Below are 25,048 nucleotides of genomic sequence, written 5' to 3'. Positions count from 1 at the left end.
AACTTGAGAAGATTAGGTTATGATCCATTAATTTTCGATGACAACAAAGTATTGTTTACATAACTAGTCATGTTATATATATCTTTACTACAAACTAGTACACGACGTTATCGGAGATCAAAAGGAATTTTAAACATATTTTTAATAAAAACATGATCATTTGTAAAGGTAAAACATTTCTAGGTTTTGTTTTTTCTATTTTATCTACGTATTAATTCATGGTATTATTAAAGGTAAAATACTAACTATTTTATATTTCATAAATTAAATGGGAACTGAACAATTCATTTAGTGATAAATTAAGAAAAAGACAACTTGTAAAATTTCACGATATTTTAAAATAATAAAACGAATATTTCTGGATAATTAACTGTTTCTTTTCCCCATTTCTCCCTCTTATTTCGTTTAACATTTAAATTAGATAACATCTGAAGGCCAGTTGATAAAAGTATAATATTTTATCATTGATGTACAATTATTTTCGTTCCCGTTTCCCCTAAATATATATCAGTTGATGGTTTATGCACTCGCAATCTGAAGCAGAATATTGTTGAGTAACTATGGTGAAGACACATGTATGTCTTTTTTTAGTCTCTTCATTTGTTTAAAGATGTTCGCAGTCATTTGTCAAACACTTGACGTTCAACTTGCAGTTTGTAACCGTCATATACAAATATATTCCAAAATATAAAAACATAAAACTTCTAAGGCTTTTAGTTCAGTGGCGAATGAAGTATATGAGTGACTTAACTCTAAAATACTCAAATTTAAAATACAACAAAAGAAAACAGCAGTTCAAGTTACTGACATATATCACTACTGCCAGTATTACAAATTCAAACATCTATATGCAGTATAAAACATTCTGGAATAACCGTTTCACAGATGATATCGGATATGTTCGTTATGTCGTAACTACAACACACTTCTCTTTTCACGAATGTGGCCTACCGAATTAGACTATTTATCGGATTCGTAATGACATAAGCAACACAACGGGCTCCACATGTGGAGCAGGATCTGCTTACCCTTACGGAGCACCTGAGATCACCCCCAGTTTTTAGTGGGGTTCGTGTTGCTTGGTCTTCTGTGTTGTGTCTTCTGTACTATTATTTGTCTGTTTGTCTTGTTTAGTTTCAGCCATGGCGCTGTCAGTGTGTTTCAATCTATGAGTTTGACTCTCCCCCTGCTATCTTACGTCCCTCTTTTTCTAAAACCGATTACAGTTGAAACTATCCAACATAATATTATAGATATGATAAGTGTATTTTAAATTGACATCGAAAATATTTTCACCAATACTGATATTTAGTCGTTTTTTTTCGGGAGGGGGGGATCTTTTTCTGGACTGATTATTTATTTTAATTTGTTGCAACGCTTTCCAGTTAATTTTTTCAATTACTTATAGTATCACTTTCTCCCGCATTTGAGTTTTTTTCCTGGGGGGATCTTTTTCTGGACTGATGATTTAATTTAATTTGTTGCAACCGGCATTCCGGCTTTTTTTTTCAGTTACTTATATTATCACTTTGTTCCGCTTTTGTATATCCAACTATTCTGCATTACATATTGCAAAATATTCCTTGTATAACCCTGCCTTGTATGTGCAAAGTCATATATTATCAGTTCTTACCTGGCTAATTTATTCATTCACAAAATACTACTGCTTTCTCATAAAAAAAATCAAATAATCGTCCCCGTGTCAATAACTAGGGTAACTTGACTCATCGCTGGTCTTATTGTTTGTTCGTTTGATACCATGTAATGGATGCTCTGCCTATAATGCTGCCGTAGTGATCCTATGGTGGTAAAGTATACACACATTTCGTATTTTTTTAATACTCTCACGGAGTAGGAAATATACTGCAGTTATCATGTTTTTCGGTATTCCGCCTGTTCGTCCATTAATTTCTGCTATAAGTTACACAGCACTCTCTCTGTCATATAAATATTCTTGTTTTGAATATTTCAATAGTTAAACTTTCAAATATATTATTTCAATTTATAGTAAGCGCTCGCCTTTCAAAAACTTATCGAAATAATTGACGATTGAATGATAGATGAAATCCACATTTTAACAAAAAAACAGGCACATTGCATTATTCTATTTCTGGCTGACAACTTAAAAAAATCTTGTCCTTTCTCAGTAAAACATGAAGACACATGACACTGGTGTCTATAAGATTTCCCATTCAATATTCGGATGTCAAAAATACTTGATTCGTCTAAAAAGTGTAAGTTGTTCATCATTTTCAGATATAGTGACATAAACATACAACAGACTTTATACAACAAAAACACATCATCTCAGATTGACTTCAGTTTAGTTATATAATATGACTTTTATCAAGAGTTCATATCTAAATTATCAAATCTTTAAAAGGTAATTTCCCTCTATATAATCTTTTCTCAATTATACGATTTGTATAATTACTGTTGCTGAATACCGTTATTTTTCTTATTTGTGGGTAACTTATATTGATCTGCTGTTCAAGTGTGGACATCTTCGTAGTTCCACAAACACATGTATATAAATTGTAAAGATTTAGGTGGACGACACCATCCTATAAAAAGTTTACAGAACTAAAGATGTGATTTTTATCATTGTATTTTTTTTATCAAAACAACAACATGGTATTACACAATGCGCTTCAAAGATATTTGTGGATGTAAAAATCTAGGCGACAAAGGATATAATTTGGAAACGCGTCATGTATATACGTTTCAGGACAATTGTTACTTTGAGATTTTTTTTAAAGAGAAATTGTCGAGAGTACTTTTAAATATCGTCTAGCGGCAAAGGTTCAACATGAATACGCCTTATATATAATGGTTGATGCTTTAAAAGGAAACAGAATATAATCAATTGTGTTGGCAATCGACTCTGATTTCACATCTTCGGATAAAGGTTGATTGTGACGTCTGGAGCATTTTTTATAAAAAGTTAGTAAAAAACTATAGATAATATGTATTTTACTTCATCATATATTCTTTCCTAAGGTTAGCTTCACATTTAAAAACATAGGAACATTGGGAACTAAACCTGTCATTAAACATATCTATTGCAGATACATTATGTGCGAAAGATAATTAATTATACAAGTATGCCTGGTTCTGATAATGATCACCATAATAGCACAGTGTTCTATAAGGGTGCATTATGTACAGATTATTGCTGTTATGGAAGGAATGACACATGTGCATCTTGTAATGGTAGTGGCTGTTGTAAGTGTGACCAATATTGTATTACAGCAGGCGATTGCTGTCCATATTTTATTCAGTGTAGCCTAGTAACAGTACACAAAGTAAGTAAAGACGTTTGAAACATTCTCTGATTGAGGAAGTGCCTATATTCATCCGACTGGCCTTAAAAACAGATACTGCGCCGTTTATAATGATATAATTTGTGATTATGGTTAATCATCTAGCACTTTTTTGTTATATTTTTAGGATTATCTGTTATTGTTTGTGTTTCATTTATTCTTGAATATTAAGAACTTGTCATTTTGTCATATACAAAATGTAGGTACCTGTCTATTGTTGACGTATACCATCTCCTCTCATATTTTTAAAAGTAATTTTATTTCAAACAAGTTTATTTTTTGTTAAATACTTTTAAATTAAATAAATGGTAAATGTATCTTATGATCAAGGCGGAATCATGGACATATTTAATTCCATGAAATTGACATGTTTGGTTACGATACAATAACAAACTAAAAGATACTGTTTTAAGATTTTCTTAACCCAGGAATAGATTACCATAGCCGTATTTGGCACAACTTATTTCGAAATTTTTGGTCCTCAATGCTCTTCAACTTCGTACTTGTTTGGCACTTAAAACCTTTTTGATCTGAGTGTCACTGATGCGTCTTATGTAGACGAAACGCGCATCTGGCGTATTAAATTATAATCCTGGTACTTTGATAACTATTTCGGTGCAAGACATATGCAAAACAAAAGAAAAATCTGTATTAAAATTGTAATCGATACTATTGTAGAAGACATTTAATGTCTGAAACCGTTCCAACATATACACTTTGGCTTCTTAATAAGCTGTACTTGCTTTTGGAATAAAGTATTATTATTATGTAATCATTTTTAACATTGTAAATATTGTACTTGTATTGCTCAATAATAATCGGTAAACCGCTTATAATAATAATAATAATAATAATAATAATAATAATAATAATAATAATAATAATAATAATAATAATAATAATAATAATAATAATATCTCTATTTAAAGAGAGTAGCTCATTTGGATTAAACCAATTTTCAATAAGGCTCTCTACATATACAATGTTAATTAAAGGGGCACTAGCTGTCAAATTCATTGTAACCGATTTGACTCAAATTCTCAAATTTGGTTTATAACAATATAAAACATTTATCCAAACTATCAAAAGTCTAAAATAAACAGTTTACAGAGCATGGGGTAGATAATATATAGGTTCGTGTCGTGTGTATTTTAGTCCAGACACCATCTTATTAACTATCGATTTGACCTCAGATGACCATATAAGCGATGTAAACAAAAATAAAGATACGAATAGATTAAACCAACACGTGCAATTGTATTTTTATAGGTCTGTTTGATTTTATTTTATAGATTAAAAATAGATGTTTCTCATTGTTTTTAACCATATAAGAATGATTTTATGTGCATCGAATTAGTAATCAAATGATTTACCGTAGTTTCACTTTCATTGTTGACATTCTTTTTCTTTAAATAACCAGTACACGTACAATGCATGCGTTGTCAATCTCTAGCTAGGGGTTAACTTGAAGTTCACATGAATACCGGTTAGAATGATGATGACGTTTTCACTTGCAAGTGAATCAGTCAAAAATTATGTTTAATCGCTTATTTCAACAAAATTAAAGGAAATTGATTGCTAAAAGCAAATTATTATTTCATTATTCCAATTTGATTAATGATTGATCTAAAAAAAATCATACTTTATTTTTTTATATATATCGTAGCTAGTGCCCCTTTAACACTATGAATAAAATAAAATAAAATAATTAATTTACTATTACATACATGTAAACAATAGACGTATATAAATAGAGAATATCATATGGCTTTTTCAATATCGCATCCGTATCAACCCGAGACACCAATATATTGGTTGAGGGTTGATACGGTGTGTGATATTGAAAAGCCATATCATATGTACACTTTATTATATACATATACCTCAAGTAGATGTTTATTTTATGTGACATGACGTCATACAGATAAGGAGGTTTAAGATGACGTCATACAGATTATAGGTTTAACATGACGTCATACAGATTAGGGATTTGATAATGCCTTTGCAACAGTGACTGCAATCGATGACGTGACGTAATACAGATTAAAGGTGTGATAAAGCTTTTGCAACCGTGCTGATATCGATATCATCACGGGTGGCTGATACAGCACGCTTGCCATTGATTGTATTACACATACAATTTATCTGTATTTACTACTAAGTATATAATAAAGTAATATAACAACAATAACAAAAACAACTATGGTATACATTGTGGCTTAACTTATAAATTTAACACTTTTAAAAATAAAATGACTTGTAAGATTTTTTGAATGCAGATATACTTTTTGATTTTTTAATTTCACTGGACAGTGAATTCCACACTTTTGGACCACTAAAAGAAAAACTTGATTTGTATAATTCTGTATTTGATTTAGGGACAATAAAATTATCCGATGATGAAAGCCGAGTATTGTACGATTGTTTACTACTTGTAGGCACAATAAGATTGGATAAATATTTTGGTGCCAGTTGGTTGCCTGCTAGTAATTATATGTGTTCATATACATATGTTCATAATATCACAATCAGAGCACCATTGACAACACATTCATTTTACAATTTTAGTCTAAGATATAATTGATTATAACTACATATATTTCAAATATAAAAACGATAAGTATTGTGGAGATGACGAGATATTTTATTTCAGTATACAACTTAACATCTATTGACATATATTTACATCTATTTACGCATGTTATCTCCTATGACGTATCAAATGTTGCAATATTTTCAAAATAATATGAAATTAATGTTCATTATAATTAATAATTGTTCGTTAAATAATATCTAAATAAAAAATCTAAATATGTGATCATAAAATTCCTAAAAAATAAATATATGCATAGAAAAATACAAATGAAGCTTCATACAATATGTTTTACGTAAATAAAATCTCAAGAAGAAACATTAAATTATTATATGGAATTTTTAAACTATGCACATAATTTCTAAAAGTCACATTATTTCTTCATTATTTTCTGTCAATACTTATGATTTTATTCATATTTTATTAGTATTTTGAATATCAATCAACCCGAGAACCAAACATGTTGACGGATTGTAGAATATGACGTTTCTTTTCGTTATCAGTCGTCATGAACATGCATGAAATACTTGCCACTGGACGTTAAGCAACCAACAATCAATCAAGCAATGATATATCTAGTAAGTAAATGTTGTCAATCAAGCAATAATATACCTAAGTAAAGGAATCAGGGCTGATATGCAGAAACTACTCAAGTTAAAATATCCAATCGAAGTACTAATTTATCGCAGGACAAATCTGTCTGTTCGAAACAAAAGTTTTATGCATATCAGCCATCTTTGTATATTCAATTTACATACTTGTATGACAAACATTTAATATTCACGAACCTTCTAGCATTCAACGAAACAATATTATTTACATAACAAACAAAATGATGGATGTCATATAATTTGTATGAAATTCAATAACAATTGAGGCCAGATGAGAACAACACAAGAACTTCCTGGTATGCACGCACCAAAGAAAATCCAGAACAAAATTACTAGTTTTAAATAAGATCCAAATAAATAAATTATTGAAACATTTTAAAACTAATAAGATATCTAAAAACACACAAATTGTATTGACATTGTACATATAATTGCAGTATACTTGACGGAATTATGGAGTAAAAACATATTTCGATGGGCAACTCAAAATCTGATTTGGAAACATTTATTGGATGAAGATCTTTTCAATATATATTTACGTATTATTAGATTTTAAGATTGCACACAACCAATAAGGCATATGAAGATTTTCACTGCCATTTCAATTTTCATCGGATAAACGTAGCTTAAAATTATTGGGAGTACATTTTCCAAGGTTTCTTATTTTCTATTTTGAACCATCAGCCTAGTAGCAAGTGAGTAAGTTACCATGGAGATAACCTTTGCCTCTAAAGTGTTGAACCATCATGAAAACATGCTCTGAAATATCGCATCAATGATCTATAGGAGGTAGATACAGGTGGTATGTTTTCACCACCAGCCAAGTAGGAAGCAATTTTGCATTGCCAAGAAAAAATTTACAGTTTATAAAATGTTGAATTAGTCAAAACACAAAACACTGAGGTTTTCTAACCGCGGGCATATATAATCGTAGCCCTATTTAGCAACGTTTCGAAATTTCCGGTGTCTAATGCTCTTCAACTTCTTATCCAACCTTATCTTTTAATTGTTTTAACTCCATGTCCGTTGATGAATCTAAGTGTAAACTTGGTATGTTGATGAGCTTTTTATTACAATTGTTTTGTTATTATTAAAATGAGAAGTTAAGAGTTGAATACATTATCTATATTTCATTTTCTCTACAGACGACGGACCCGTTAAACGTAAATGGCTTTTGGTCAGATGAATTATTGTTATTATTGGTTGTATCAGTCAATTGCATAATTGAAAGACACAAACAACCCACACTTGATGAATAGCTTTACTTAATCCGAATTATGCAGAAAAAAAGAAGATTATAAATTAAAGTACAAGGCAGTCTTGGCCTGTCTAACAACTGTATGCAAATAAATATTTTGTTTTTAGAAAGTGCATTTCAAATCCATAAGTTGGTAACCAAAGAAGTCAATAAAAGTGTTTACACTATCCACGTTAAGTTCACCATTAGTACCAATATGTAATGCATTAGGTGCAATAGATAGCATTGTTCTGAACGATTTGTCGTTATTGTCCAATCCAATTGTGAATATCTCAACACCTTTTGTTTTCATATCATTTGAGACAGAAGAAATTTTATCATCAACATCAGCAGTAAATCGTGATATTATCAGAAGCACTTTCTTAGCAACATGTCTGGCTCCATTTGTATTTTGATTAAAGGCCATGTGAACTGTTGTTAGTAAATTGGAAATGTTAGCGGCAACGTTATAGTTACTTTGAGTAAAACTTGAAAGCCTACGTTGCAACAAACTTTTATTTTCTGGCGATACCTTCATAAAATCGAATTCTGTGTTCACTATCTGGTCAAATGTTATGAGTGAAAGTTGAGTGTCGTTTGACGCGTCACCCATCTTAACAAGTATCTTGTTCATAATATCGGGAATAGTTGTCAGGAGGTCGTGTCCATGCATACTTATTGAAGTATCCACTGCTAAGATAACGTCTGTTTCTGATGACTTTGAACAATCTTGAAGAAAAATAAAAATTTTGATAAAATATTGCTCAGAAAAAGGAATGGCCCTGCAAGGTCTACCATAATAAAATTTGAACATAAACAACTAAAATGCACGTCTTTATTAAACAAAGCTAAACACATGATACAGACACTCGAATGCCATATGCACAAGGAAAAAGAGGAGTAATTTCTCGTAATTGGTGTTTGAAATCAACTAAAACAGAAATAAATAAACCGTTATGTATTATCCGTTTCACAGATAACACATCCGTTCATTCTTTACGAATGCGACCTACCGAATAAGATTATTTACCGTGTTTGTTATACCATGAGCAACACGACGGGTGCCAAGTATCGATCATGATCTGCTTACCCTTCCGGAGCACATGATATCACCCCCAGTTTTTGGTGGGAATCGCGTTGCTTAGTGTTTAGTTTTTTCTATGTTGTGTCTTGTGTACTATTATTTGTCTGTTTTTTCTCTCTTTTGGTCATGGGGTTGATGGTCTATTTTCAATCTATGAGTTTATATACTGCTCTGGTATCTTTCGCCCATCTTTTAAGCAGTTGAGATAGTTGTTAACCAGAATGACCATAAAAAGGACACGATAACTAACGAAGGAACACCTTGCTTCTATAGAATCATGTTAACATTAAACAAACTGTAAAATTATTTTGAAAACAACAATATTCTGAAGTGTCAATTTTAAATTAGTATCGAGTATCTTAGTTGGATATGAGTACAGACTTTTAAAGCTCGTAATAACGTTTTGGATGTTATTGCATCACTGCATAACATATATAGGTAGTGGTATTTGATTACTGTGTCTTAATTGGAAGTGTTATTTTTTAAAGTAATATTATTATGAATATTCAATGCCTTATACGATCTAGAATGGCGCTGGATAAATATTCTAATAGGTTATGTGAAAGGGTATATGTATCAATCAATATGTGACATTATAATGCCTATAACAAATATTTACTTATAAAAGGACACCCTTACATTGGTGACTCACCTGGTCTCGCTCCTTTTCGACATCTTGCAATTTCTTCAGTTTACATTAATTTTTATATCAATAGATTTATTAGATTTGAACATTGGTAAGCTATTATAGCGTCTAACTTAAATTAGGTGAAAATGTAAGACGCTTATTTACGGAAATCATGTATACAAAAAAAACAAAATTAATTAGTTTAAATGGAGAAAAACGTCACTCAGAACAGTTAGGGCCATCTATTTTTCAATTGATTAATTTATTAAGATTTCAATAACGTTGTTGACAAATGAATAAGACTGCTTCTGGAAAACGCTCAATTTCTAGTCCCAAATACATCAAAAGTTTGAAACCATCAAACTGAAATGACCTTTAAACGGATTTGAAAACCTTCGGTGGTTCCATGTACTACCAAACGAAAATTGGCCAAGTTATGTTCTCAGCATATCCCTTTTTTAAAATCCCTATTTCTCCTGTTCCCGCTCCTTATACTAGCCTCCTTATTGTCAAGAAAAGCGCTTCAGACAAACGCAATTTAACTTGCTTTTTTCATTTATAATATCAGCAAAGGGTTAAACTTACATTGCTCCATAAATACAAAAATGGACCAAGTAAATTGAGCATAAGATGATTAGAAAGATAGATGATACCTACAGTTGCAAATGCCATTAAATGTTTCCGCCAATATATGACTCCATAACCTGTCTGAGTTAGTAGTGAACACTTTATCCATGCTCGAAGTCATCTTTTCCAAATAGAAATGAGAGACATCTTCTCCAACAGCGAGAGCATATACAGGGATGGCACTCGAATAGCTTAAAGATAGCTGATTTGGCGTAGATATCAATCCATCGGTAAGAATAACGACGAACTTCTTTCTCTGAAGATGTAACCTTTTGAATAAAACTTCCCGGGCTTTGTTCAAACCTTGGACTATCTCCGAAGTTCTATTCTTCAATTTAATACCGGAGATTTTTTGTGCAAAATCTGCATGGCTTGAAATAGAACCAAAATCATGCTCTACGATCGCATGGTCAGAAAATGATATAATTGCAATTTCAAACACATTACTATCTATTGTCTTATTTGGAGATAATGAAGAAATATATCGTTTTCCTTCGTCTAAGTATTGTTTCTGAATACTATAGGAATTGTCTAATACAAAAACTACGTCACTCGGGAAAGGCTGACATAAATCTAAAATCACAAACATGTGAGTTTTAAATATCAATGTCAAATCACACTTACAAAATTAAGGATTAACCCCAAGTATGTCGTATGTAACAAAAACGGTAACGAATATACAATCAAGAGTATCCCATTTGTTTTCAGCGAGAAGCAAACAATTTCTTATCAAGACTCTATTTATGACTTTTGAACAGCGGTATACTACTATTGCCTTCACCTATTTAGTTTTTCTATTGTTTATCTAAGGGGTTTATATTGTAGAATTCAATGTTCGTATCTTAAATATTTCGAGTTGTATGTTGAATCCATCTTCAATATAACTGGGCCCGGGAAGATTTAGAGCTGCTGCAATTTGTAAAAAAAAACAGCTTGGGAAATACCTTGGTGTACTTTTTTGTTGTTGGATTACACATGTATGTTTAACGTCTAACTTTCAACATTTTATATTGAAGTAAGGAAATTAAACAATATACTTGTCTAAAAATATATTCAATATTTCAAAACAAAAGATAGAGATTTCTCATTATAGGTATAAAAAAAATATATGGCAACCAATGTATTTAGCAAAATAATGGAAACAACTCTAGCCTTTCTATTGAAAGTTTTGGTATGTCATTGAATTCGTTTCCCTGAAAACACATAATGTAAGGCATTACCCTTGACGACTGACAAATTTTTTGTTGAAGAGGGAGCACAATTTATTTGGCAAGTGCAAACGTGGGTGCATTATATATTTCGAAAAAACTGATTTACCTTTGTTACTAGAATTTAGGTTTCTTTGATATCAAGAGGTGCTACCTTTTAGCAGACTATTGGTTTTACTAATTGTTGAAGGTCATTCGGTGACATATATTTGTAAATTTCTGTGTCATTTAGGTCTCTTGTGGAGAGTTTTCTTATATTCATATATTAATAGGAAGTACAGTTACGTTTACAAAATATAAAAAAAAGATTACAAGCAAGATAAAAAAGGAGAATGTTTAAGAATCCAAATCATAGTTTGTCTTGTGTAGATGAAACGCGCGTCTGACGTATTAACTTACAAGCCATATACCTTTGATAACTATAGACCCGCCAAGTCAGGAACAGTAAAGGCGATTTTGTTGATTTATATTTCAATGTAACGTTTTATACAGTTGGTATTGATGACGAAAGCGGAAAAACATTAACTATATAGTTTACCAATCTCGCAAAACGTTCCAGAATACTTTTGTAAACAGTCACAATTTGAAAATCTGTTGTTATGCTCCTGACATAATCCACCGTTCTGACAATTAATTTCGGTACAACCTGTAAATATTTAATTTGGAACAATACAGAGAAAAATATGCTGCAATGATCATTTGTGTACACATTTAATTTCCTTACATTGAATTTCATATATTGATTTAAGTATTTTCTAAAAGTAATTCATCGCCAGTTTGTAAATCAAGGTTTAAAAAAAAAACAATTCCTGTTTAGAAAACCCATTTTTCACTAAACGTTAAGAAAAAAATAATTATGACTGCCCTATATCATGAACTGCAAACTGTAATGCATTCTGTAGTTTATACCTATAGTTTATACCTACTTTTAATACAATACGTTCTAAAATCTGAACAACAGTCGTTTGCTGTCAAACAGTACTCGTCACACATACAACAGCCACCGCCATTACAAGATTTACAACCATTATCCTGGCCCTGACAAAAACATCCTTCCGGTCTTTTAGTGCATAATGCATCACTGGAACGTTTTACTCTTATCCTATCAGAATGCAAGCTTCTATCACAGTGTATTGATATTATAAAACAACACCCCAAGAAAGTAACCATCATATTATGCATTATTTAGGCTCCTGTAAATAAATTGATTATTGGTAGAAAAAAAGGAACAAAATAAAAATACATGAAAACAACAATTTATAAATTCCATTCCCTTGATTTACCTTCATTAGGTACGCCCAAAGCCGAATATTTGAAAGCCAAGGATGAATAAGAACTAGAAAGTCGAGAAATATGTATTTAAAAAATAAATGGATATAATTGCAAAATCCATCTTAAGTCCACTTTGCCTGAATAAGTTGAACACTTAGTTTCCTGCGAATTTAGAAATTTATATACGGACTATTGAAGAAAGCTATGTGAACAACCATGTCAATAAGAATTATGTACAATTGAACTGATAAACCCCACAGTGATTCAAATATCGACAAACGCGCAATGATTCAAAAACACATTAGTTTAAGAACGTCTGTCAACACTATGAAAAAATAGTGAAAAAGAAAACATACAAATATTTACATAGAAAGATTGAGCATCACGAACACAACCGAAAAACAAAGTAATATAAAGTGCAATGAGGCGGCTATCAGTCTCTTCTTTTCTAGAGACACATATCTTGTTACTACAGTTAGTTTATGAGAAAATTTTATAAATTTTTATATAGTATTTAGTTTTTACATCGATGATAAGATTACATCAAATTGAGTTGTGAAATCATTGTCAGGTTATTTTTACTGGACAGCTGCATTGATATTATTCTCTGTTACGTTTTAACACGAAACGTACTGCACACTGAATAACAATAATTCTACTACTAAAAGTAACTTATACATGCTTACCGTCGATGATTTATTAAACACTTCTCCTTTTGCTAAATATTTACCATAAGTACATGTATCGACTATTGACACGTCTTTCAAGTTTCTTTATCGATTGATATTTGGGTCAACTGCATACCTTATTTTTTTTAGTACATTTAATTTTACTGAAACAATTTTTACTTCCTTAACGCTGTTATTTTAAACGATAGATTTTTCATAAGATAATAAGAATAAACAAATTACTTGAACTCCTCGATCAAAATTGATTTCATTTAAAGGCCATCTAAATAAAATGATAATGTTGCTACTTAAAGCTACCACATAAATAAAATAAATAGTAAAATAAATAAACAAGTTAACAGTTCAATCGATTTCATCCTTCTATTGGGACTCTTCAGGATAAACTCTTATATACAATTGCACATGTGATTTTTTTCCGCCTATATATATACTATATATATAAATATAGTAAATGACTTAATAATAGCCAGCCATAATTCTTACGGGGCGATGGATTATATAATTATGATACAGTACACTACACAATATAATATATGACCAGTCACAAACGGTTCAACATCATCAAAAAATGAAGAAATATAATATATATTATAGTGTTATTTACTGGCTGTTTCTGTATTGGCACTGGTATAGATTCAAGGTTTGCTGTATTGGCCTCGAGACCAGTTCTGTATTGGCACTGGTATAGATTCAAGGTTTGCTGTATTGGCCTCGAGACCCGTAGGGTCGAGGGCCAATACAGCTGACCGAGAATCTATACCAGTGCCAATACAGAAACAGCCAGTTCATAACACTTTTATTAAATGATTATAAGAGAATTAAAAATCGAAAGTGAACGTCCCGTATTAGCCCATGGGCCAATACAGCTTTTTTCCCGCTTTTTTCCGTATTGGCCCTCGTTTTTTCCGTTTCAAAACTTTAAGACATTACAAAACATTCATGATTGCACATCATTTAACCTGTTTATTTTATGACTTTAATTTAAAAAATATTATACAAATGTTTTTATGCATAACGATACTTCCAGAGTTAAGTAATGGCGTAATAAAATTGAAAACCGGAATTGAACGTCTAGGGCTAATACGGCTTTTTTCCCGCTTTTTTCTGTATTGGCCCTGTTTTTTTCCGTATTGGCCCTGTTCGAAGAGCAATATTAAATCTTGATTTATATCGACAGTGAAACGTTTTTAGTATTGCACATGCTGATTTATCCGTATTAGGGCTTATTTGCTCATATCATTTAATAAATATATATATAATATATTATGTAAATTATATGGCCTTCCAAATACCGTTTAGATCACTAACATCGCTTAAGAGACATTAATTAATGAAATCTGGATATGGTGTACAAATTTTTGCACCTCATGTTTGCAGTATACCATCTTCTCTGCAAGTTTAGTTTTTTCTGTTTGGTATTTTGATTAATAATTCAGATCCATGTTACATCTGGAGATCAATTTATTTGGCAATTGCCAATGGCAGTCAGCAGGGTTTAAGAACATCCGTTGTTCGACCTGTTAGTCAAATGCGATTTGTTTAAATATACTTTTCACTTTTTTATCTTTTGGAAAATGCTGTTTGTGCTGTATTTAGACCCCTCTACTAAGAAATCTATTTTACATGCACACGTATAAAAAAATTGCGGTTTGTATCCAATGCAATAATTGGTTTGAACGTTGTTTTCAATTTAGAATTGTATATATTTTTCTGTTTGTTATTTAATTAATATAAATATGCATTTTGTTACATCATGTGATCAATTTATTTGGCAATCGTCAATGGCAGTCACTTTTTTGGTCTTTTGGAAAATTTTGTTTGTGCAGAATTTATACCCCTCTACCACGAAATTTGTTTTACATGCACATGCATAACAATTGCGGTTTTTATCCAACGCAATCATAGGTTTGAACGTTGTTTTCAATTTAGACTTGTTTGTATATATAGTTAATGCAGCCTAAACCCTTTGAACGGGACTGTCAAATAACGTGTATAGGTTGAATTATTTTAAGTACAACAGAAATATCATGTAAACCGTTACTTTCCATGAGAGAAGATTGTAATTTTCTAGTTTCATTTTAAAAAAAAATTTAAAAAATGTTGATTATAGTGTTTAGATTTTCCCTTATACTCATATTTGATTTATCATACTAGTATACAAAAACTGATATCCATATTACAAAACATCTTAAATAAATAATAAACAATGCATAAACACGATAATATGTACTTTGTACTGTTTGGCTTTATAAATATTTTGATATGAGCGTCACTGATGAGTCTTATGTAGACGAAACGCGCGTCTGTCGTACTAAATTATAATCCTGGTACCTTTGATAATGTTATGATAACTATGTATCAAATTTCGTGTGCATTTTTGTGTAAACGTCATATAATTTATTATCGAGATGACCTCCGAATACTGCCAACGATCAGATACTAGAAACCTGATATAAACAAACTTATGAATATAAACAGATAGCATCCACATGCAATGTGCTTTTCAATGTATGTTTGATTTCAAATTGTAGTTAAAAAGTATGTTTATCGTCGTGTTTACCTCTGCATGTATAAGAATCATTTTTTGTGGATCGAACCACTCAACCAAATGGTTCATCCCTTGTGTTTTACTTTCAATGTCTACATTTTTTTTAACAGCTAAAAACATGCGTAATCCATCTCCAAATAAACGGTTACATTGACAGTTACATAAGGTAGCACTCCACAGTTAGAAAATAAAATTAAAAATGAGCCACAAAATGTTTTATCATCTCCTATTCCTGGATTTCTAATACATTAACCTAACTGTTTGTGTTGTACATGTGCATATGTATGTAATCAGTATATTCCATAGATTTGATTTTCAAAAGTTAAAAGAGTGAAAATTAATTCCTTTTATGTGTATCCATGGCAACATTCTGCATTTATTTACCATAAAATATTGCAAAAAGGGGGGTTGACATGTCACATATCCCCCCAAAATTTTGATCAAACTAGAATTTCAATGCCTTTGAGTGATACCTTTTTAGAAACTGTTTTCATAAATCTTCCTAATGATCAAATAAAAAATGGGTGTCTTTCGCCTCATTTTTTCGTAAAATCCAATCACAAAGTTCGTGCGATAAAAAGTTGGAAAAAAACATTGCAATAATTGCCGGACCAATGTATGGTAGGGACATGCAAATACGGACTGTCATACAGAAAACAGCCTATATTACATACATTACATAATCTTGATGTTCATATAAACCCAATACAAAGGCTATTTTAATACTCAGCTATCCAAAAATGAATTTTATTGCACACTAGCTCTTATATTTGAAAAATCCACAGGGGCCAAAATGCGAAACTACACACCTAACTGTGGAGTGCTACCTAAATACGGATTTAATGAGTCCGAATTGTTCAATGGGGTCGAATTCTTCACTAGCAATTGAATAACTAATTAGCAATGTTTCTAAGCTTTTTTCGAAAAAAAAATAACCAAAATGGCTGCAAAAAGCGAATTACAATTTCATTCAACAACAATAAAATCATATTCAATTTTATGTATTATTTACTTTATGCCCCTTTAACAAAAAGGTATATTTTATAACTTTTAAATACTATTCACTAATCTTTTAATAAGTTTTACACTAAGTTTAGATCAGCTGACCATATTGCACCATTGTTTTAACAGTTTTTAAATGGGTGTAAGAATTATTTAAAAAATTAGTAATTACTGGTAATAACCGGGCACTTTCAAGAATTACTTGTATTAACTAATATAAGTGCATCCGAAATTACATGTAATTTCTAAATTTTATTAATAACATGTAAATCCTAATTTCACAAATTTACTGTAACATATATATTCATATATTAATTTCAAGTCATCACCAAAATATATAATAATAAAATGAACAAATAATAAATATTTCGGATAACAGATATCCTTCATCAGCATGATCATAATGTAAAATGTATCATATACTATTCTGATTATAAAACTTTAACAATCTATACAATAAAACAGTTTTACCCCAACATAGTAGAGACTAGCTCTTAAATTTCCAAACATGACATAGGTAATTTTGCTATTTACAACAGAGACTGCAAAGATATGCCTAAAATAAAGATAGCACAACTCTAATATTTGTCGTTTTAAGGTTCCTCCAATATGGATTTAAGCTTGTAAAATATTCAAAGCAGTATTGACTTCGTAATTGGACTACACTGCAATATGAAAAAAACCCCAACATTTTATTGAATTGTTATGGTAATTGCACTGTACAGTTAAATCGAGTCAGGAATTTAATAAACAGCTGCGCCATGAGCGCATGATACGCCCGACGTCTTATGTGGAAGTTTTATGCAATAATCATAAATAGTTTCTGAGAAAGTTTTAAGCAATAACCATATATTGTTTTTGAGACACGGCGGGACATGTGAAACCCCTAACCATGTTTTTTTTCTTTTCGAAAAACTAAATATCACTAAAATAAAATTTTGAATCAAAACCAAAAAGTATACAGATCTTTAGATTTATATAACAAAGAAGTGTGTAAAGTTTTAAGCAATAATCATAAATCATTTTTGAGATACGGCGCGACATGTAAAAAGAAACCTCTCCTGTTTAACAAAATACTCAATAACTCCAAAATAAAGTTTTGAATCATCAACAAAAAGTATACAGATCTTTAGATTAATATAACAAAGAAGTGTGTAAAGTTTTAAGCAATAATCATAAATTGTTTTTGAGATACGGCACAACATGTAAAAAAAAACCTCCCCCTTTTTTACAAAATACTCAATAACTCAAAAATGAAATTTTGAATCATCACCAAAAAGTATACAGATCTTTAGATTAATTAAACAAAGACATGTGTAAAGTTTTAAGCAATAATCATAAATAGTTTATGAGATATGGTGCGACATGTAAAAAACCCCTCCCCCTTTTTTACAAAATACTCAATAACTCAAAAATAAAATTTTGAATCATCACCAAAAAGTATACAGATATTAAGATTAATATAACTAAAAAGTGTTTAAAGTTTTAAGCCATAATCAAGAATCGTTTTTGAGATACGGTGCGACATGTGAAAAAAAAACACATCCCTGTTTTAGTTAGAAAGTGCCGTAACTCAAAAAGTCTTAATCTTATTTTCACCAAAAAGTATACAGATCATTTGACCATCATAAGAAACAACTATGTTAAGTTTCATGAAATTTGGATAAGTCGTTCTCAAGTTACGGTGCGACATGTTTACGCCGGAAAGACAGACGGACAGACGGACAGACGGACGGACACCGGACATTTGTATACCATAATACGTCCCGTCAAAATTTTTACGGGCGTATAAAAAAACAGTCATGCTATAAACTATGTTATAAACAACCTTGACACGTGAAAAATTCATGTGTGAATACGGTTGATATTATCGTCTATAATAAGTTTATCAGTCACATGAGATTTTGTTAACTTTGTACCCTTATATATTTTAGTCGTAGTATTCGTGTGGCGCTACATAAGCTCTGATTTATCTTCCAGCGATATTTAAAAAACCTTGTACACGACGAGTCTAAGGAGGTATGTACGCAAATAGAATAACACTCTTACTAAAAAAGAAGACACAGAAAATACGTTGTTATGCTTTTAAATGTATTTCCTTTTTTATCACTTTTTTAATTCCGTGGATTCGTTTTTTTGATTTGTTAGCTACGAAAAAAAACACCTTTTGGCATGCAAAATTTGAATTCATGCACTGTTGTGTTAGAATAATTAAATGGCCAAAATGGAATGCGTAGGAAATGTGGTAGTTTTTAATTTTATAATGTTGCTTGTACCTATACCTTTGTATAACCAGCTGAAGGCTGCTCTTTGTCAATACAGCTGTTTCACAAACCACGCCTCTTTATGGAGATATTTAATATTCATATATATTTAATAAATGGTTGCGGCGAATTTAGAATTCTGAGGAAGAACCATAGTAATGGGAGAGGTAGTTCAGATTTTAAGTTCAAATTTAAGCTATTCGAAGTTCGGGCATATAAATGTTGAACATATGCCGCACTGCCCCATATTTTGACCTTTGAATAAAACAGTATAGTGCATAACATTCTAGAATATAATGTTTTACGAAACTTCATACTTAAATGTGCACAATTTTAGCCATAAAGGGAGATCCTATGGGAAATTACATTGTCTAATTTTACAGAAGACAACCTGCAGTAACTGTTTTGATTTGTATGTATTAAGGGACGACGTATTTCTATATATTACTTCCAATAAATAGCTTGAGGAACAAATTTATACAAAATGGTGTGATAAATTTCTGGTTACTAGTTACTCTAAATTTCGAATTCAAGACAATGAATACGGTAACCTTATCAATTGAATAAATAGAAACTCATTAAAAGTACTACGCTTATAATTTAAGACGATAGATTCAGGTTTGGCTTCATAAGAATTATCATAACTCCATAAGTGTGGGTCAAAACATCTAATGCGATCTATGCCTTGTGACAAGATAAACATTTCAATTTCAAATAAACCATCATTTTCAAAACAATCAATGATATGTTTTGTCAACTAACAAGATTACATTATTAAAAACAAATCTGTATTTCTGTTTTTCCAAAACAGAATTATTTTCCGCTAAAAGTTATGTATATTTCATTATTATTCTATACTTTTTTCCATTTTTCAGCGTAACAATGTCGTCATTTACACCATCATGCGATATTTGTGATAACTTGTATATGACAAAACCTGCTATTGCTTGGTGTTCTGAATGTGACGAGTTCATTTGTGATGACTGCGAAAGAAAACACGGAATACAAAAAGCTACCAGACATCACAACACAACATCAATTGACGATTACCAGAAATTACCGAGTTCTGTCTCAAATATCAGTCAGGAATGCAATGATCACCATAAAAAACTGAATTTCTATTGCGCAACTCACAATGAACCATGCTGTGTGAGTTGTATTTCTGCGGAACATACAAACTGTCGTGAACTGAAAGAATTATCTGAGATAGTCAAGGGAGTTAAATATTCTTCTGAATTTGTAGATCTGAAGGAAAGGGTCAAATATGTCAGTCAACTTTTCGAGAAGCTTATAAGGTCCAAAATGGACCACCGAGTAAATTTAAAAAACATGAAACAGGCAATTGATTGTGAAATTGACCGAGTACGGAAGGCAATAAATGATAATTTAGATAAACTGCAGAACCAATTTTCAGCACTGGTGGCCGACGAAGAACTACAACAAAGAGATAAAATAGACAGTTTTATTGGAGAATTGGTAGCAATGAAATATTCGGCAGATGAAATATCAAATGATTTGCAGAAAACGGAAAAGCATGCATCAGAGTTTCAAACTTTCCTTCATATTAAATACTGGTCTAAAGAAATTGAAAAATTAGAAACTTATCTAAAAACCACACACAGAGGCCAAACAGTAGGCAGCGTAAGAATGTATATGGAACTTTGTCCGATACTTAAAGATATAGAGCACAATGTTACTGAATTCGGTAAAGTGAAGGTTAAAATTAAAAAGACATCAGAAATTGTATTACAGAAAGAGAAGCAAGGTCAAACATTGGTTCCTGTTCAAGGAGTTACTAATATCAATCTTACAAAAATTAGGTCATTTAAGTTGTCTATGGATGAACGAGAGAGTATTTCAGGGTGTGATATGCTAGAAGATGAGAGGATTTTGGTGTCTGTATGCTCTAAATTTCCAAGACTTGTAGTTATAAGTCCACATTATTCTCATATGAAAATAATTCCACTCTCTGGCTATCCAGCCGATATTGTAATAATAAATAATCATACCGCTGCTGTAACTCTGTACCAAAAGAAGGAAATCGTTATAGTCGATATTGACTCATCTAAAATTATCAACACTATTCTTATAAAAGACCGCTGCTATGGGATAACATGTACAGCTGAAAAACTAGTAATCGGTCTTGAGCCGCAAATCATCCAGACAATGGATCGATATGGAAATATATTATCCAAAATAACAACAACCAGCACAAAGACTTATTGTACAATTTGTAAAAACAAATTGTATTACGTGGGTTTAAATGATAATGCTGTGTATTCGTGTAATTTGAATGGTGACGTTTTATGGAAAGTTAACTGCAACGAATTAGTTAGACCAAATGGTTTAACAAATGATTCTATTGGGAATATCTTTGTCACTTGCGAAAAAAATAACAAAGTCATTATGATTGAAAGTAGTGGAAACAAGTATAGGGTTGTACTAACCGATCAAGATGAATTGCATAAACCAGGAGCTATTCATTATGATATTAAATCGGATGTACTTATGGTGTGTAATAAAACAGATTTATTATTCTTATATAAAGTAACACATAATATGAACTTGTGAGAAATATATTGCTTTGAAATATGTGCTAGATATATTCTATCTTACTGTCTTTAAAAACTGCAGTATCTAACAGCTAACGTCATTTCTTTACATTATATGTAATGCAAGAATTTCAAGAATTTCCAGATGATGGAAGTGTTTAACGACCTTGACTGATTTTAAAGCCCTTGCATGGTCGGCTCGGTACCCGGAGGCGTTTGGTGAGCGTTTAAATATTTTCTGCAGTGGACCAGGAACAGGTGGAAGACGTCATTTTGGTAGCCCACTATCTTAGTTTTGTTGAGTAGTTTTGGTGTTTTTACTATTTTGATGTTTCTTTACAGTCTATACTCCACACCGGCTGCTTTCAGGGCCAGATTGGTCAGCTTGGTAGCCCGCTTACTACGATGACGGAGTATATATAGTAGATGAGTCTCGGACGTAGTATTAACGATGACAGGAAGCATTATCAAGACCAAAGTCGTGAGACAGTGAAATGGAGGTCCATTATCTTACACCTAGGATACAGCCTCGTATTCTGTCTCTGAACAGCGTTGAATTGGTTTCTGTCGAAAGTAGTAAGTCGTTGATCCATCTATTAGTAAACCTTCATCGTAGATAGTAGGTAAAGGAGAGCTGACCCAGCACGTCCGTTCGGCTGTAATGACTGAGACGTGGATTGGATTGGATTGTAATGAAGTAATGTGAATGATAAAGAGAATTTACAGCTATATGTAATTCAACCCTTATATCTAAGCATATATACTTTTTGAATTTTTAAAAATTTCTTGAAATAGATCGCGGTGAAATCTATAGAACAATCTATGCAAACAGAATCATATAACGACAAACACTTGCACATATTTGAATATATATTTAAATATTCAGATGCTTATTAATAATGATATGGACTTATTTGTTATTGCAATGACATAATTTGCTCTTCAACTTTTTACTTGTTTGGCTTAATAAATATTTTGATATGAGCGTCACTGATGAGTCTTATGTAGACGAAACGCGCGTCTGGCGTACTAAATTATAATCCTGGTACCTTTGATAACTAATTATATTAACAATGACATAATTTATATTTCTAGAACAGATATTAGATTCCTGCATCTTGCAAAAGTTATGTAATTTTCTTGACAAGTGAAACATTATTTTATGCCTTGAATATCTGAGCATATATTACATCGATAAATTTCTGGAAATGTTCATGGATATAGTATGTATAGAATGTTATGATCAATGCACTATAGTTTGTGTATCAAAAGGGTAGTGATCAGCCTTGGAACATCTAGATATCAAGTCTCTGGTTTTATCCATTTGAACGCCTTAAACATTTTTGCCCATTGATCCCATTTTTCTTTTTAAAACTTTTATATGTATCATTATAAGCCATCTGTAAAAGTCTTTTTTTAATAGTTTTTGTGAACTTTAACTTGTCAATGATATAGCAATGAAAAATCAAGAGAGAACATTTCCCGCCAAAATTCAAATGACTTATATCCCAAAAACAAGCACATTGACCTATATTTTATTTTTGCTCGTTTGGTTCCTTTATTAATCCCCTATCAATATATACTAGTGTTATGAAAAGCTTTTGAAACTGAGTAGCGAACTTTCATAACTGTTTTAACAAATTTTGATAAACCCTGATTTCAAAATGATTAATTCGTAGTTGATATTCTCTCTGTATATTTATATAGATATAGGAAGATGTGGTATGAGTGCCAATGAGACAACTCTCAATCCAAGTCACAATTTATAAAAGTAAACAACTATAGGCCAAGGTACGGTCTTTAACATGGAGCCTAGGCTCACACCGAACAGCAAGCTGCTTGTATGAATATTGAAAGTGTTTCGTAAAATGGTTAAGTTATATAGTATACTATTGCTGATGTATTGAATTGTATTAATGCTGTTATATTATAGGGTTATTGCATGAATATTTGGGAATATTGTCCCGAGTAGAATTTTATATTGCACGAGCTTGCGAGTGCAATATATGTTATACGAGGGAAAATATTCCCCAATATTCATGCAATAACCCTATTATTGTATAGCAATATACTATTTGAAATTAAAAAATGGTTTAAACTAAGATTTTGCCGTTGATGACGTCATGAATTTTGAAGATTTATTGCACTAGTGCAATATTAGAATTTATTGCACGCTAACTTTAGGTTACTTTCTATGGGAAATATTATATTGCTATGAAGAAATATTGTATATTGTATCAGAATGCACCTTATCTTGATTTAGGAAGAAAGAAATCGTTCTAACTTCTAGTTAACATAAAATATTTGAAAATGACATCATCTGTTTGATATTTTTAGAGGCAAAACATTTGTAACGTTAAAAGAGAGGTTTTTTTTTTACAAACAAGCGAAATTCCTATTGGAACCAACAATGCCTCTCCTCTGTTATGCATGTTATACGAAATATCGTGAGCCTAAATCCATCAATTGGAAATACAACTTTAAAATTTTGATGGATTCAGTCGAGGATTATGCCAGGCAATGGGCTAAGCGCGAGAAGGAAGACGTAGACACTCTTTCCGAATGGATTAAGGCAGTGAGGTCGTTGATACAAATCAGAATTAAGAAACTGAATGGGTCCATCAAAGCCCATGCTACGTCAATCTTTAAAGACCCAAATGTTGCAAAAGACCTATCCGACCTCCATGACAAATATGTTGTTGTCCCCGCAGATAAAGCCCCAAATAACATCGTTTTTGTGTGTAAAAGTCATTACATTAACTGCTTGATAAACGAATTAGGTATTGACAATTCACTTGGAAACTCAACATATACCCTCACGACACTTACCAAAGAGGAAATCCTGGATAATCATAGCTTTGTTACATGTTCCTTTGGAATTTCAACCAAAGATGAAGAACTGGATCTTCCATCACTGTATTGGATACCTAAACTACATAAGTGTCCTTACAAACAACGGTATATTGCTGGGTCTTCCAAGTGTTCCACGAAACCTCTTTCTAAATTATTAACATCTATTTTATCAGCAATCAAAGACGGACTTCAAAGTTATTGTGAAACTGCCTATTCTAGAGGTGGCGTGAATCAGATGTGGATACTTAAAAATTCCAAAGATCTTTTAGAGTACATACAATCTAACTCTCTTTCATCTTGTAACAGTATTACAACATTTGACTTTTCTACTCTTTACACAAGTATTCCACATTCCAAACTAAAAGACAAATTGAAAGAGTTGGTATTACTTTGCTTCATAAAAAAGAATGGCCAACGTAGAAACAAGTATCTTGTCTTAGGGAGGAATAAATCCTACTTTGTAAAGAATCACTCTGATTCAAACAAAAAATTCTCTGAAACTGATATTATCAAGATGCTTGATTTCTTGATTGACAACATATTTGTTACGTTCGGAG

General features: G+C 31.4%; 2 protein-coding genes across 2 annotated transcripts; one reads left to right on the top strand and one right to left on the bottom strand.

Annotated features, from left to right (window-relative positions):
• Window positions 1–7,762: 7,762 nt before the first annotated feature.
• LOC139485893 (collagen alpha-5(VI) chain-like) lies at window positions 7,763–13,634 on the bottom strand. The gene is made up of 5 exons (XM_071270550.1): window positions 13,270–13,634; window positions 12,238–12,504; window positions 11,850–11,957; window positions 10,134–10,676; window positions 7,763–8,493 (listed from the first exon to the last, which is right to left on the bottom strand). Exons 2-5 carry the CDS (start codon window positions 12,491–12,493, stop codon window positions 7,889–7,891), a joined length of 1,512 nt encoding a protein of 503 aa, XP_071126651.1. The 5' UTR covers window positions 12,494–12,504; window positions 13,270–13,634; the 3' UTR covers window positions 7,763–7,888.
• A 5,108-nt stretch (window positions 13,635–18,742) lies between these two features.
• LOC139485884 (uncharacterized) lies at window positions 18,743–23,881 on the top strand. The gene is made up of 2 exons (XM_071270538.1): window positions 18,743–18,841; window positions 19,962–23,881. The coding sequence occupies exon 2, from the start codon at window positions 19,969–19,971 to the stop codon at window positions 21,655–21,657; it is 1,689 nt and encodes a 562-aa protein (XP_071126639.1). The 5' UTR covers window positions 18,743–18,841; window positions 19,962–19,968; the 3' UTR covers window positions 21,658–23,881.
• Window positions 23,882–25,048: the final 1,167 nt, after the last annotated feature.

Source organism: Mytilus edulis, chromosome 1 (genome assembly GCF_963676685.1).
Source record: "Mytilus edulis chromosome 1, xbMytEdul2.2, whole genome shotgun sequence".
Classification (NCBI taxonomy): Eukaryota; Metazoa; Mollusca; class Bivalvia; order Mytilida; family Mytilidae; genus Mytilus; species Mytilus edulis.
The sequence above is the reverse complement of the archived record's forward strand: the minus strand, read 5'-3'. Positions and strand labels throughout refer to the sequence as shown.

Bases quoted from the DNA above. Each gene is read 5' to 3' on its own strand.
- LOC139485893 (XM_071270550.1), bottom strand. From the start codon at position 12,493: ATGCATAATATGATGGTTACTTTCTTGGGGTGTTGTTTTATAATATCA. The intron at 11,958-12,237 runs GTAGGTATAAAC...AAATATTTACAG, and splicing joins TAGAACGTATTGTATTAAAA to GTTGTACCGAAATTAATTGT. The intron at 10,677-11,849 runs GTAAACTATATA...TTGTGATTTTAG, and splicing joins TGGAACGTTTTGCGAGATTG to ATTTATGTCAGCCTTTCCCG.
- LOC139485884 (XM_071270538.1), top strand. From the start codon at position 19,969: ATGTCGTCATTTACACCATCATGCGATATTTGTGATAACTTGTATATG.